The following is a 14,495-nucleotide window of genomic DNA, read 5'->3' on the forward strand; positions in this document are numbered from 1 at the left end:
AGGTTTCTCACCAGGGTTGCCATCTTTATCAGTAGAGTATCTTCTTTATAACTGCTCAACATGACATCTCTAGGTAGGCCCTTTTAGTACAACCTTCACATTCACACCGCGAGTTCCATAGAGCTTGGTAATTATAGCTGGAACCCATCTAGGCTGTCCTACTTTTCTTGGTCCATAATAGGGTGCATTGCAAGCATCTCCTACTGAGTATATGTGTCTTCTTGCTGCTATCTTGTGAGATTGATCTGTAGATTGGGTTGATTGGTTTGCCACTCTTGACTGGTGTTATTGTGCCAAGTGAGCTGGAGATGGACGTAGGATGTCACTCTTGCATCTGATTTGTCTTCCATTTAGTAGTTGGCTGGGTGAAAATCCCGTTAGTAGCGGTGTTGACTTGGGCACTCTAAGTGCTTCAAGGGCACTCAGAGGCAGACTGCTCTTTTAGGCAGTCTGCCTCTGGGCACAGAGAGGCTGCCTCTAGGCACAGAGGGCACAGTCTGCCTCTGAGTGTCGGAGAGTAACTCTCAAAACAGGTTGGCATCACGATGGCCATCAGACATGCTCAGAGGGCAGACCAAGGTACAGATCCTTTGATCGAGGTACTAGAGAGGATGATGGTAGTACCCTGAGCCCTGGCTCACCAATTTAAGTCACCTCAGTACTGTGGCTTTGGAGAGTTGGAGTACTTCATTAGCCGATTCCAGTGAATGGCAGAGGCAAACGGCTAGATAGAAACCGCCAGCCTGCTCTACTTTCGAGAAGCTCTCAGAGAAGAGGCAAAGAACTGTTGTCAAGCCGACCGAGTGAAAGCCGACCGAGCAAAAGCCGACTGAGTGAAAGCTGTCTTTGACGCGTCATGAGCTCGGTTCAGTCTTTCCCCAGATGGCTCGAAGTGAACTGAGTACCCTGAAGATAGCCACAACCATTGCCCTGCAAGAACACTCTTGTCAACTTCACATTGTCTACATAAATACTTTGTATATATATATATATATATATATATATATATATAATATAATATAATATAATGTGAAAGATGAAATTGGTAATTTAATGTATAATTTAATTGGAATACGAAATAATTTATTAATTTTATTACATAAAATGTTATCTGCTCTGAAAATTCAGCAACCATTTTTAGAGCTATTCAGAGATATGAAAATTATTTTTGTTTATTAATGTCGTGGTTTCTCTATTAGGGGTTATACAAAATGGTTTGTTTTTATGGAAACAAGCATATCTGTTTCCGTTTTTGATCTAGAGACTCGCCCATACACGGCGAAATCACATGAAATCAACATGAACACATGAAATCTAAACTTCAGTGAGTAGCTTTGATTTTTATTTTTTGAAGTGAGGATAAAACTGCGAAAGGCATTTATTATTATTTGTTGAAGATTAGTGCGTGAGAGCACCAGAATAAAGGATAAAATTATTGTAAAACTGCACCAGCCTTTGTCGATATTCAGACCAACCTTTGTCTAGATTCAGACCAACCTCTGTCGAGATTGGGACTTGTCTAGGTTCGGACTTGTCGATGTTGGGACTGTTTCCCGAAACAAATATAAAGAAAGAAATATTTAAACAGGTGCAGATAGTTCTAACCTTAGCGTGTTATGCCTTTTGAAAAGAAGTTATGGGAACACAATCTTCTTTCGCTGACAGGTGACTTCCGCTAAATCGCGAGTGCAAGCTAAATACCTCCTATCGTCCAGTTCTGCGCCTTTAATATAGATAGCGCGTACTGCGCATAGCCGTTTATTACTTACCAGGCAGTAACACGAATCATGGGTAACCGATCAGCTGTTTTATTACAACCTGAAGAAGTGGCTGAGATACAAAACGACACTGGGTGTGAGTTGTTCTTTTATTTGCGGCGATTTCTATTTTACGTGTGGACTAGTTTATACGTAGATAGCTTACAAGTTTTATTAGTTAGCTCAACCTATCTAAATAAATGGTTTTTTTTTCGAAACTCATTGGTTTTCCAAAATAATATCAAAGGTTTTGGCGAATGTAATAAACTAATTTCACATACTTACAATATATATTCTTTTTCATTTGCGGCGAAGTATTCGATGACTGAACCTATAACACTGACTGGGTTCAATTTTACCAAAAAAATTGCGAACCGTAATTTGCTGCGTATCAATTTGCCAAATTATTTGTCTCAAGATGTGAGGCTTTAATTTTTTAAACAATGTGTGTTCTTTGTCAAGCATTGTATAGGCCTAAATTACGCTGAGCTCTAAATTGTTTGACATGCAATAAACTCATGCCTAAGAAACACTTAATAGTGATTGATGACCGTACTCCTATGACTTTACCCATATAATGCAAGCCTGTATAGATCAAGGAAACGTTTCCGATGACTGGCGACTAACTAATGTTCCTATGTTTAAGAGCTGGAGGAAAGATCTTCCGAAATAATTACAGACGTATTAGTCTCATTTCTGCTATCTCTGAAATGGTTGAGCATGTCATAGTTAGTTCCATCTTTCAACACTGGGATCATTTCAATTTGATAAGTAGTAGCCTACGTGGTTTCTGCAAATGATATACCTTGTAGCACCAAAACTCAACTTCTTGATGCTATTCACCATGCAACTCATGTTCTCACCGAGCAAAAGGCTTATCATTTCTTTTCAACTTTGCTAAGGCCTTTGGTAAGGTGCCTCATCATAAACTTATTAGTAAAATCAAGGCTTATAAATTAGATGTTTATGTAGAGCAGGGGGTGGAGATGTGGTTGAGGAACTGTGCCTTGTTTGTTACTGTTAAATAGTATGAGGTGAACCTTTTGTAAACGACATGTCTCTGGCTATGATGGGCTCATTCTGTCCACTTTGTGCAGATGAAACCCTATTAGGCATGGATATCACAGAGTGCAGGGCTGCTGGTCTTCAAGATAATGTAACAGCGCCGTATGCTTGGTCTGTCCAGTGGGGCATGACTTTTAACCCTATTAAATGTGTTCAAATGGAGGCTGGAAAGGACTTCAGTTTTACTTTAGAGTTAAATAGCACTCCTATCCCACAAGCCAACAGTGTGAGACACTTGAGCATCTCTATAGAAAGAAATTTCAAATGGAGTGAACACATATAAAGGTAACAGAAAGGTAACAAGACGTGGGGCTTATAAAAAGTATTTTTATAACTTCCTGTAAGACCAAACTGATCGCTTATAAAAAGTTGTGAATCCAATTCTCGATTACACCTGTTAGGTGTGGTCGCCATATAATAAGTCCTTAATAGATATGCTAGAAACTATCCAGAGGCGTGCCATTAAGTGGGTTTTCAGACTCGGGCAATCAGAAAGTGTCACCAACCGTATGAATGAACATACTATAGATATACTGCAGGCTCGGCGACAGAGGTTAAAAAAATATATGTATATATATATATATATATATATATATATATGAAGACATAATTATGATAATATTGTGGCTGATATTATAAAGCACATTTTGAACGGTGTACTGTTAGTTGTATCCTTTGGGATGGACCAGCATGTCGCCTTTCCCTTTTCACATGTTATTTTGTGAAACATATAACTTTGGTTGTATATTTTAGTTTCTCCGAGCCAAATCATCAGACTATATAGCCGCTTTCACAATCTAGACAAGAATAATAGCGGCTATTTGACGTGAGTTCACAGCTATTAGCATAGTCTAATCAGTCTAATGCATACAGTTGCTCAAGTTACTGTAGTTTCACTATCAGCTAGGTACATGACCTTGACCTTGTCAGGGAAGTGGCCAAATGTCTTGATTAATGTTTTACAATTTTGTGTCCCACTGTTTAAAATTCGTTGATTTCCATAACTAGTACTTTTTTTTGCCTTTTGTAAGTCTTTGTATTAAATTGAACTCAAGGCAGATATAACAGGGTCAGAATTGTGCCAATTACGAAAAAATCATAACTACGCATTGATAAATACTCACTGATGCCCAGATGTAATATGCATCACAGTTACAGTAAATAATTGCCTGGATACGTGTATGCATATAATTGCATTAGCAGTAGTAAGCAGACGTGTCACAGACGTACAGTATACGGTATAACTATTATTAAGTACATGTATATGCAGTCCAACTGTTTTCAGTTATTTTACTATTTTGAATGCACAGTAAGCAGTATTACCTACTGCACAGCGTGTAGCGCTGGATGCAATGGGAGGGTTGCTATAGTGTGCATTTGACAGTGCTAGGTGTCGTAGGAACCTTGGCATCACACTGCATACACGCACAATACGTATAATTAAAACTCATCCTAGAATCAAGTATTGAGTTGACTTGGTTGCAACCATAACACAATTACAAGATGTGAATGCTGCTCAAACTAGAATATGAGGCAAACAAATTGATCACAATTAACATGTTGTATAGTGAAAATTGTTGAAATGAAAATCTTTTATGGTTTTAGTATATAATGATAATGAAAATACAGTATATGGACTCCAATTTCATCGATTGGAATGGTGATTATGTCTGACTCTCTATTCCAAAATCTGACAGTTTTGTACACTGCTGTACAGATACTTGGAAAGCCAGCAGTTGATCAATTAAAAGTGATATCTTTTCATTATCTCAGTCATCAGTTTTGATTCTGGTTGTTTAACAAGGAAACGGGCAGTTGCTATCATTACATTTATGTGTCATTTATTCTATTACAGTTTGTAATTTTATAAGATATATTATATATGTATTATATATTATGATATATATTAGTGCTATGGCTTAAAAATATGTTTATTTACTATTGAAGGTTCATGAAATGAATTGCTTCATGCTTTTAGACGGGAAAATCTTTTGGGTATTCCAGAACTGGCCATCAACCCACTGGGTGACAGAATAGTTCATTCGTTCTTTCAAGAAGGGTATGTATGCTGTGTTAAGGAAGTCGATTTGCTTAGCCACTGCTTCTGATGACCCAAGTCCAATCTGTTAGTGTTTGTTTGATTTGCTTTGTATCATTGGCATCGTATTGGCTAATTCTGTTAGTGACGAGCACACTTATTGCATTCTAAAAATTTGCTTGCGATGGTAGGCAGGTCATTGTAATCAGCTTCTTTTAGCCTAATATAATTATACATGAATGATTGAAGACGATATTGAAGGAGTAACCTCATTTGCCAGCGTACAACAAGTGCTGGTATTTTCGACATGGCAATGCTGTCAGTTTGCTGTGTGCTGAGTTTTTTTTCTGTCTTATTTTATAGAGACGATGAAGAGACATTGAATTTTAGACAGTTTATGAGGACGTTGGCCCACTTCAGGCCATACAGAAAATCAAAGGATGCAGACCATAATCTGAATAGCAGAGAGGAAAAGCTTAGATGTATGTAATGTGACTAGAGATCAATCACCTGCTGTCTGGTGTCATCATGCTTTTATGTCACTTGATATCCTCTGTGTGTTTCAGTTGCCTTCAGAATGTATGACCTGGATGGTGATGGACTAATATCAAGAGAAGAGCTGCTTGCTGTGCTGCATATGATGGTGGGCGCAAACATCTCCGAGGACCAGGTAGTTTTCCAATTACAATACACATTTTTTATCGCTTGAGGGTCCAAAGGATGGCGTAATTATCAACCATATTCTGATTAGCCCATGTCAACATTGTATCGTTTATTGATGAAAACAGAAAATATTGGTAATGATATTCCTTGTATGAAACAGCAAAGCTTTTCTGTCAGCAAAAATAGTCGTGACTCTATTTCTTTCTTTTCTCTGTCTATTGTCAGAGTGTACTTTTATGTCTGGGAACTCATTACTAGCGCATGCATCAGTCAAACCAGGCTCTTCCACACCTTGGTTAGCTCATCATTCTAGAGTATTCTAGCCCCTTCTAGAGTATCTTCATCTACTCTTTAACCTCAACATATGAATTTTCTAACATGTAAGTTGTATAATTTGAGCAAATATTCAACTCTACACTGAACGTAATCTTCGATGTAAGATGTTCCAAGTTTTGGAAAGCTGCAGTTTTTATGTGAAAATGAAGAGATGGGGAAATAAGAAGTAAATAAACATAGTCAAATATAAGTTAAATTAGAGTAAGTTACAGCACTTACGTCTGTGTGTTTGTGTGTTCTTTACTGCGAAATAATAGTAAAAAACTCTTTTTTATTAGCATTTCATTTATTTCACCTTTTACATGTATAAATTAGCGTTGTATATTTAGTATTTATTATATTTAGTTTTTACTGTTTTAGAGATTGAACTTTGTTTTAACGCTGTGTAGTTACCTCTAATGTTTATAAAGAGGTTACAGTAGGTTTTTGTGTTATTTAACAAAGTATGGTGTATTTTTGTGAGTGTTTGCTCCACCGTATCAAGCGTATCTTAAATTAAGTAAAGGTTTGAATGTATTTCATTATGGATGAGCTTCAGCGAGTTGAGTCATCTAATATGAATGTATTATGCACGTTTAAGCTTTTAGCTGGTGATGAAGGCTTGATTAAGTACTTGATCATTAATTCCAGCAGAGAGTAGGTATGCTAACATATATTCTGTCATACATTTCAGCAGAGAGTAGGTATGCTAACATATATTCTGTCATACATTTCAGCAGAGAGTAGGTATGCTAACATATATTCTGCCATACATTCCAGCAGAGAATAGGTATGCTAACATATATTCTGTCATACATTCCAGCAGAGAATAGGTATGCTAACATTATATTCTGTCATACATTCCAGCAGAGAGTAGGTATGCTAACATTATATTCTGTCATACATTTTAGCTTGGTAGCATAGCTGATAGAACAATAGCCGAGGCGGATAAGGATGGCGATCGAGCGATTTCTTTTACAGAGTTTTGTGAGGTAAGTTGTATCTTCACTGGGCTCATCCTGTCACATGTGATTCAGAAGAACAGGAATTGATTTTTATTATTGATTACCATTAATCCCTTCTGTGATTCATAAGTCCAGTTGATTGTTGAAAGATTAGGAAGGGTCGTTGTGGCTACAGCATCCTGTTGAATAATTTCACTCATCCGCTACTAAAAGATGGTGTTTTTGTTCAAAATTGAGAATGCTTCACGTAGTTCCAGCTGTCAACAGAACAACTTGCCCATAAGCTGTTATCATGTTTATTAAAGAAGGCATGCTTGGAGCAGTCTATGAATTTGCAAACATACTTAGAGGTCAGATAAGGTCATTTTTAATCCATAATTATCAGTCATGAAATAATATTTCTTATCGTAAGTAAGTATTCCAAGAACATTTCAAGTGATTGATAAGTGATATAGCCGCTAGCAAGTGTTCACGTAGTGCCTTGCTTGCTAACATATGCTGGCCTATTGTTTTTCTTTATGGCCACATCATGTTGTGTCACTTTAATAACGCATGTTGCGTCACTATGATAACATCTCAGTCATCAAGGCTTGCAACCAAATTATTTATTATCCCTTTTAATGGAAAAGATTGGTACTTGACGGCGAACAACAATTTGTCACTTTCGTTTTATCTGATCAAAAGTATAAAATAGTATCATGAAAAGGCCTAATCCTGTTATGATGCAACATGGTAGCAATAGTATACAAGTAGATCATAATAATGGTTTACAGGCAAATGCAACATGAACTACAGTATGTTAAGACATCACAGGTCTCTCCTACAAATGATCATTTGCTTTCTATAGGAAGTCTTGTCTATAGGAAGTCTTGTCTATAATAAGTCTTGTCTATAATAAGTCTATTTATAATAAGTCTTGTCTATGGAAAGTCTTGTCTATGGAAAGTCTTGTCTATGGAAAGTCTTGTCTATGGAAAGTCTTGTCTCTTCTCCTTTTCACGAACTTGGCTATTAATAACTGCTGATATTCATTGGTATTTAGTATTTACAGAACTGAGTCGCAATCTGCTGATAGTGCTTATTGATATTTCCACAGGGTCATAAAATGCCTGATAGTATTAGCATTGACTGAGAACACGTTATACCACTACCAATCACGTGTGGCACCTTATGCAATATAATTATGATTTGGTAAGCTGGGCTCTCAGCACACAGGAAGGGCTTTTATCAGCTAAGAAATTCCATTTTGTTAATGGAGCCTAACATCCTTTTATATCATAGAAAGAGATTGTTTTGACAAGATGCGGAACTTTGAGTCCACGATAAGGCGAACTAATCTCGATTCTGTTGCAGTGCATGGAGAGGGTGGACGTTGAGCAGAAGATGAGCATACGATTCCTTCATTAGATGAAGATTACTTCATGGTTGCCTCAGCTTATTTTTATAACTCTGTTGTACACTCATAGATGCAACACTCATAGATGTAACACTCATTAAGATATCTTTTTAACTACTACTACTTTCATCTTGTCTTCAAATAATTTTATTTCTGGTCATATTGAAAGGCCGATAGAAATAATTTGTTCAGTTGACCTAATAATCGCACAACTTCTTGGGCTCTCAGCCTTTCGATCAGACGAATACGTTTATAATTTATACTTTAACGAATATAATTGTCACATTATTTTTAACTTCGATTCTAGCATCCCATGAGCGTCAAGTTATGACTGCTACATAAATAGTATTCAAATGTCAGAAGTTATGTCATGACATCTCGCTGTCAATATTTTGTGATAACCTTTTGGTATGATTTGTAGCCAAATTCGGCTTGTGGTTCTCCTAAAGGCGTTCATTAAAATCCAGTTACAACTGCTCTTTATCCATTCTATAGGTAGAGGTACATCTAGTAGAGCACTTTCCTCGCTGTGTAGATAACTTCATGTTTTGGGAAAAGCGCTTTAGATGCAGAATCTGGGAGACGCTTGTCGAATTCTGACTAGAATAGCAGTTTGTAGTAGCTTTTAAAGCGTGACTGATACGAGCTGCGGCGGCGCACCCGAGGGTGACTATGATTATGACCCGTAAAATATCCTCGATCTGTTAGATTTCCAGGGTTGCTTTGTGTAATGGAGCTCTCAACAAGTGTCTACTCATCATTCCAGCCGACAGACTTTGATTAATATACACAAGGAATGAGGAATGCTGCTAAGTCCGCTTGGCTCTCATATTTATGAATAGCATAGCTATGATTGGGGAACACCAAACAGCAGGTAAGTTGATGGAGCTAAAATGTAGTGGTATTTTACAAAAGCTTCTTTATATGAAAGGTTAGAAGTTTTGCTGACAAAATAGTGTCGATCTTTTGACTGAGGCAGACAAGGAGTGATATTGTGACGGTACAAATATGAAGTTTTACTACTTGTTAATGTCGGAAGCAGGCCAAGTGCATGCCTTTACCACTGAGATTTCTGGGAAGTCGAAGAGATTTGTCACATATTTAATAACCAGTTCACGAAGGGATGTTTCTAAGCTATGCTTACGGGTAGTTTTGCTTCAAAATAAAAAAATTTTTGAGATAGAGAGTTTTTGTTTTCAGCGATTTTGTTGATGATACAGATTCTAAAGTAACAACAAGTTTCCTTTGAGCAATAACATTGTCTAATTATATTTATCATTTTTCTACATCCTTTGACAGCATACGACGTCATTACTAGATAATCTTTTAAAAATAAAAGGTTTCTCAAATTACTTACCGATCAATAAAGTCGGCAGCAAACTCAAGGATAGGCATATGAAATGGCACAAACTTGTTCTTCAATTGAAATAGAAACAGAACGTATACAAAAGATGTACTTACTAGATGACTTTTAACTAGGTGCATTAATAGCTATAATGTAAGCATGTATGCATATAAAAATAAAGGTTTCTATGAAAAGGTATAATACCACTAAATACACAAAATGAAACTCGATTTTCTGTTTTTGCATCCCAAATTTAAATGGCAGTCTAGCGGACAAACAACTGCTGTCTGTAAATCTAAAACATCCTGCCATTGAGATTGTTTCCTCTCAGAATTCTGAAAGTGGATACTAACGGTCACTGCTTCCCTAAAACACAAGACCATGCAATGGAATAGGAAGTACTTGTGACACATTCATCATTCGGCTCAACCTTGGCATTACAAGGGCTCAGTTTTATTTGCTTATTTTCAAGTCATACGTGTATATGAGCAAATACAAATCTATATGGTTTGATCATATCTGTACAGGTTGTCATATTCAATCATTAAAAAGTGAAATGTTCATAGTTTAGCCAACATAACCATTCAAAAACATCATTTTACAGCTGTTTGGTTTACACGTTTGAAATCGGGACAAAATGAGGATTCATTTAAGAGATTTATGGCTATTGGCTGAAATGAGAATTTCAGTTTTTCAAAAAAGGGATCAATTTATTTTGGTAACAACTAATTTCCACATATCCACCAATAGTCATGTTTCCATCAAGTACAGCTGTATATGTAGTAGCAGAGACACTAGATCTGCCTTCTAGAGTCACACAAAGTGTAGTTACAGTCTTTATAGCAAAACTACAAACAAGCATTCATCGAGTGGGAGTCACTCTGTTCAAGTGAAGCTAAATAAAAACAGGTGAGCGGAGCAAGACCTTGTGCCACAAGCAATACATACATTCAGTAGAACTCTGAGTGATGTTGGCAATCACTCTAAAACAGTAAATAGTACCTAAAATGTCGTGGATACATAGCATATTGTACAGACACAGCTGATATCTTTACTACGAGAATAAAGTCCCATACCGATATTGGATATTTCATCACAGACAAAGTTTTCAATGATAGACAGAAAACTCCACTTACAGTATAAAAGGCAGCAGACGGAATATTGAAGTCAATATCTGCGGTCAACGCGCTGATAGGCTGTAAACTGCTCATCGACACGTTGGAGCTGAGCGACATGAGTGACTGAGAACTGTCTGCAAATAGATGTCAAGGTCAATGGATGATGATTCAAAGTTGTTCCAAAGATGTGTAAGCAACCACCTTCCTAAACCATTCATGCTAAAACCACCATGATAAAATAACAACCAGTCATGCAGCTGTTAACATTTTAACTACATGAAACCGGTCTGACAACCCATAAAACTCCGTTCATGCAAGCAATACTCTATTCATCGCTCATTGAAGTCAGAGCGAAGCTTTTTATCAAGAAAATATTTTTTATGCGAATCATGGCCAAAGGGGCTAGTTTTGAAAAATCTAGGAACGGATTAGGCAACAATTTACATGTGCTATATTTTACCGTTAGTGTAACGTAAAATTCCTATAACGTAAATGTTCCTGGAATAGATTATTTAATTGTTGGAGCGCCTACTGTATGTGATGAACTGCAAGCTTTGTTAGAAATGTGTTCCAATTAGAGCAAATTTACATTCGCAAAGCGGTGAGAGCAAGTTAGATAGAAATTTCAATTTCTGCCCACTTAAAGGCCGGGAAGTGTTTTTAATCTACATGATACCATATAATAATATTGAAAGTGGCAGCCATTTGATTCCAAACGGCTGAAATCACTAAAAATCCATCAAAGAGCGGCTAAAATGGGTAGAGAGAAACATGAGATTAGCCAAAACTGAAAACTGGCCATCATCTGGAGGTGAGAATCAAGTTCTGTTTATGTTCATATGAAGAAGGTTTGAATGACAATAGAAAGTGAATGTTAGTTCAGCTGCGTGACAATGTATTGCAGCTAGAATTTTCAGTATTATAACTAAATTGTTCAATAGGTATCGCTATCACAGTAACAACTCGGGGCACCTCAAACTTACATATTACACAGCAAGGTAACTGCCAAATTTCAAAGCTGACAAACCTCTGATCAAATCATCTAGAGAAATATTAGATGAGCATGACATGCACGAAGGTTGCCTTGAGGTGCGTGACATAGCTAGAGAGTTCATTGGTGGCAGCATCAGCTCCGCACTACTCGTTACCTGCAAACAATACGAACTTAAAATGTGCAGTGCAATTTAGAATATTCTCGAAATAGCGCCTTAATAAAGACTAGGTTAGGTCTTGAACCTAGAGGGGTGCACTCACCTGCTGCGAATCGATTGGGAGAGGTTCTGGTTCTTGCAAAGGCAGATCTGAGGCTATATGGCTGTTAGCTTCTGTAATCGAATTATTAATAGCAAATTAGTTGGAAATAGTTGAGTGAAAGTAAATAACTCAAAAGGGTTAAACCAAGTCATACGCTTGACAAGCCTGATCAAGCAGGAGGCAATCTGCATGTTCAGGGGTGCATACGCAGCACTTATGTAGATGCTGAACATGGAAGGGATAGTTAGTCAAGCGTTAATATGCAAAAAGTGAGTTTTGTTCATTTTATTCGCCTAAAGATTTGAGGAGAAAACTAAAAAAATTACATATTTATAGCTAACTTATGTTCTGTATCTTTAGCAGCATCGGTTCTATGTGGGAGACATTGTGAAACAAATCACACTGGATAAACCCATAAAAATAAAACATAAAAATGGATTACTGTACTTTTCGGACTATTAGCCGCTACTTTTTCTGATGTTTTGAGCCATGCGGCTTATATAAGGGTGCAGCTATTTTGTGGTTTTTTCTTTCACCGCTAGGGCGCATTAACCAGAATCTCTAGTTAGTGCGCTTCAATAGTGAAAGAAAAAACGAAACAATACCTAACGGTACTGTTCCGTTATGCTCCGGGTTAAAAAGCGTCCGTAATAACCAGCAAAGTTGCTGCCGTGTTAAAAACACCGTCATGAGTTCTACGGCCTATACAAAAGGTGCAGCCTATGCATTGTTTTATTATCGGCTTTTTGAAAATAAAGCAGATGCGGCTTGTATAATGGTGCGGTTAATAGTCCGAATAGTACGGTAATATTAATGTTGAACATGGACGGTTTTTGCTATTTCAGCAAAAATGCTTCCATTAAAGGCATTTGTGTTGCATTTTTAATATTAAAAATTAAAATTTTCGCACTATCAACTAAAATGCGCCAGAATTAGAGAGAGATGGAATAAAAATGAGATAAAAGAGATTATAAAACATAAACCACAACTAAGAGTAGTCTGTCTGACTCCAGTGAGAGAACTAATGCAGGAGCCAGGAGAAGACAATTATCATAGATCAGCACAATCATAAGCTTGACTGACCTAGAGTCAGTGCAATGTTGAACTCCATAGAATCATGTCTGATATTTGTAGTTTGATTAGCTTGTAATTCAGGTTGAACTTCCATGCTGGACTGTGAATGAGGATTTGATTGAAATGCTGGTGCAGCCCCAGCTGAAACGCTGACATTTGGGCGCACCTCAGCTGTGGACACTGGTGCAGCTAGAACATTCATACAATTTTTATAACTGTCCGTACAAATCCTGAGGGTGTTGATATGTATGTATGTATGTATGTATGTATGTATGTATGTATGTGTATCGCTTTTTTATGATAAAATATTGTTGTTCGTGCAGGCTCTGTCAATGAAAACTATGAAGAATTGTAGATATATACATTTATATAAGAAATAAAAATTGCAGGAAAAAAACTAGAAAGATACTAAAATTTAATGAAAAGTTTGGTTTGAAATTTGACTGGATACAGAGAGAAAGCACTATTCGTGAGAGTTTGTAGGATATGCTGCAGCCCTGTACTGGTACATGAGAGGAGGGGGTCTGATGTGATGGGCGGCTGTTTGAGCTGATGTACGTCTGAAAACATTTAGTTGTAAGTCGTTACTCATTGAATTAAGTTGGATTTTGCCTTTGAACATAGTCTCAGCAGTATTGAAGGGTGTACTCGCCTTTTAAATATTGTGTGAGATGTCCTCGAAAGATGAATACATGGTATAAGAGTTCACATTGGATGAAGACTGCGTAGGCTAGTTGTATTGTAGATGGTTTGATGTTCAGGTATGTTAATCGTTTCATAATGAGCCCCATTAGCAAAGTTAACTTGTTAAGACACCTAATTATCTATTCTCTTACAGGGTAGCTTTTTAATAACACCCGCGTGAGTTGTCGGAAATAACTTGAAGTGTCAACACCATTCCTAATAATGCTTGAAAACGTGACAACAGCATTTACAATTAAACACCAACATAACACGCGTCTTGTCACCATCTGACTTACATAATTCACTGCTATTCATAATATAACTTGTTCATGTGTAGAAGATCTGCAAAACATCCGTTACAAGCATACTAGTGCTGACTAAAATTAATTTAGAGCAGTTACAAGAAAAAACTCATATTTGCGCTATGATTGACCGAGGGGAACAAGGAGCAGTAAAACAAAGTTGATAGGCAAACATCTACAACACTAATATTGACAACTAGCGTTGGTACCTGGCGTTGGTAGCTGGCATTGTCTGGATGATGAGTGTAATTGCAATCTATTTATTTATCATCACTTTATATTCTATTTTCTATATACAATGTAGGTACATGTATATATAAAACACAAAGTTTGTGAGGCTTTCTGTCTGCCCGTTCACTTATAGAAATAACACTGCATATACTGTATATAAGCATGCATGGATGTCATGGGAAGATAATTACGCTATTACGATTCTCTTTGGGGGTTCAGCGGTCAATTTTGGGCCCGTATACATGGTAAACTATAAATATAAAACAACGGGGAGTCTGAAGTTGGGTT

At 37.0% G+C, this 14,495-nt stretch overlaps 2 protein-coding genes across 4 annotated transcripts in view; one reads left to right on the forward strand and one right to left on the reverse strand.

Annotated features, from left to right (window-relative positions):
* The first annotated feature begins 1,695 nt into the window (after positions 1-1,695).
* LOC137397027 (calcineurin B homologous protein 1-like) lies at positions 1,696-8,492 on the forward strand. The gene is made up of 7 exons (XM_068083311.1): positions 1,696-1,854; positions 3,576-3,648; positions 4,801-4,881; positions 5,224-5,342; positions 5,427-5,530; positions 6,750-6,830; positions 8,157-8,492. The coding sequence occupies exons 1-7, from the start codon at positions 1,788-1,790 to the stop codon at positions 8,208-8,210; spliced, it is 579 nt and encodes a 192-aa protein (XP_067939412.1). The 5' UTR covers positions 1,696-1,787; the 3' UTR covers positions 8,211-8,492.
* A 139-nt stretch (positions 8,493-8,631) lies between these two features.
* Positions 8,632-14,495, reverse strand: part of LOC137397026 (single-minded homolog 2-like) — a 57,814-nt gene continuing 51,950 nt past the window's right edge. For 2 of the 3 annotated variants that reach the window (XM_068083310.1, XM_068083308.1), the window contains 6 exons: positions 13,000-13,179; positions 11,917-11,987; positions 11,690-11,810; positions 10,681-10,796; positions 10,493-10,527; positions 8,632-9,910 (listed from right to left, as the gene is read on the reverse strand). In XM_068083310.1, coding sequence (XP_067939411.1) covers positions 10,495-10,527; positions 10,681-10,796; positions 11,690-11,810; positions 11,917-11,987; positions 13,000-13,179 — 521 coding nt within the window. In that variant the 3' untranslated portion in view covers positions 8,632-9,910; positions 10,493-10,494. The remainder of the gene's footprint in view (positions 9,911-10,492; positions 10,528-10,680; positions 10,797-11,689; positions 11,811-11,916; positions 11,988-12,999; positions 13,180-14,495) is intronic. The other variant, XM_068083309.1, reaches the window with a different exon arrangement.

The sequence above is a fragment of the Watersipora subatra genome, chromosome 5, assembly GCF_963576615.1.
Source record: "Watersipora subatra chromosome 5, tzWatSuba1.1, whole genome shotgun sequence".
Lineage (NCBI taxonomy): Eukaryota > Metazoa > Bryozoa > Gymnolaemata > Cheilostomatida > Watersiporidae > Watersipora > Watersipora subatra.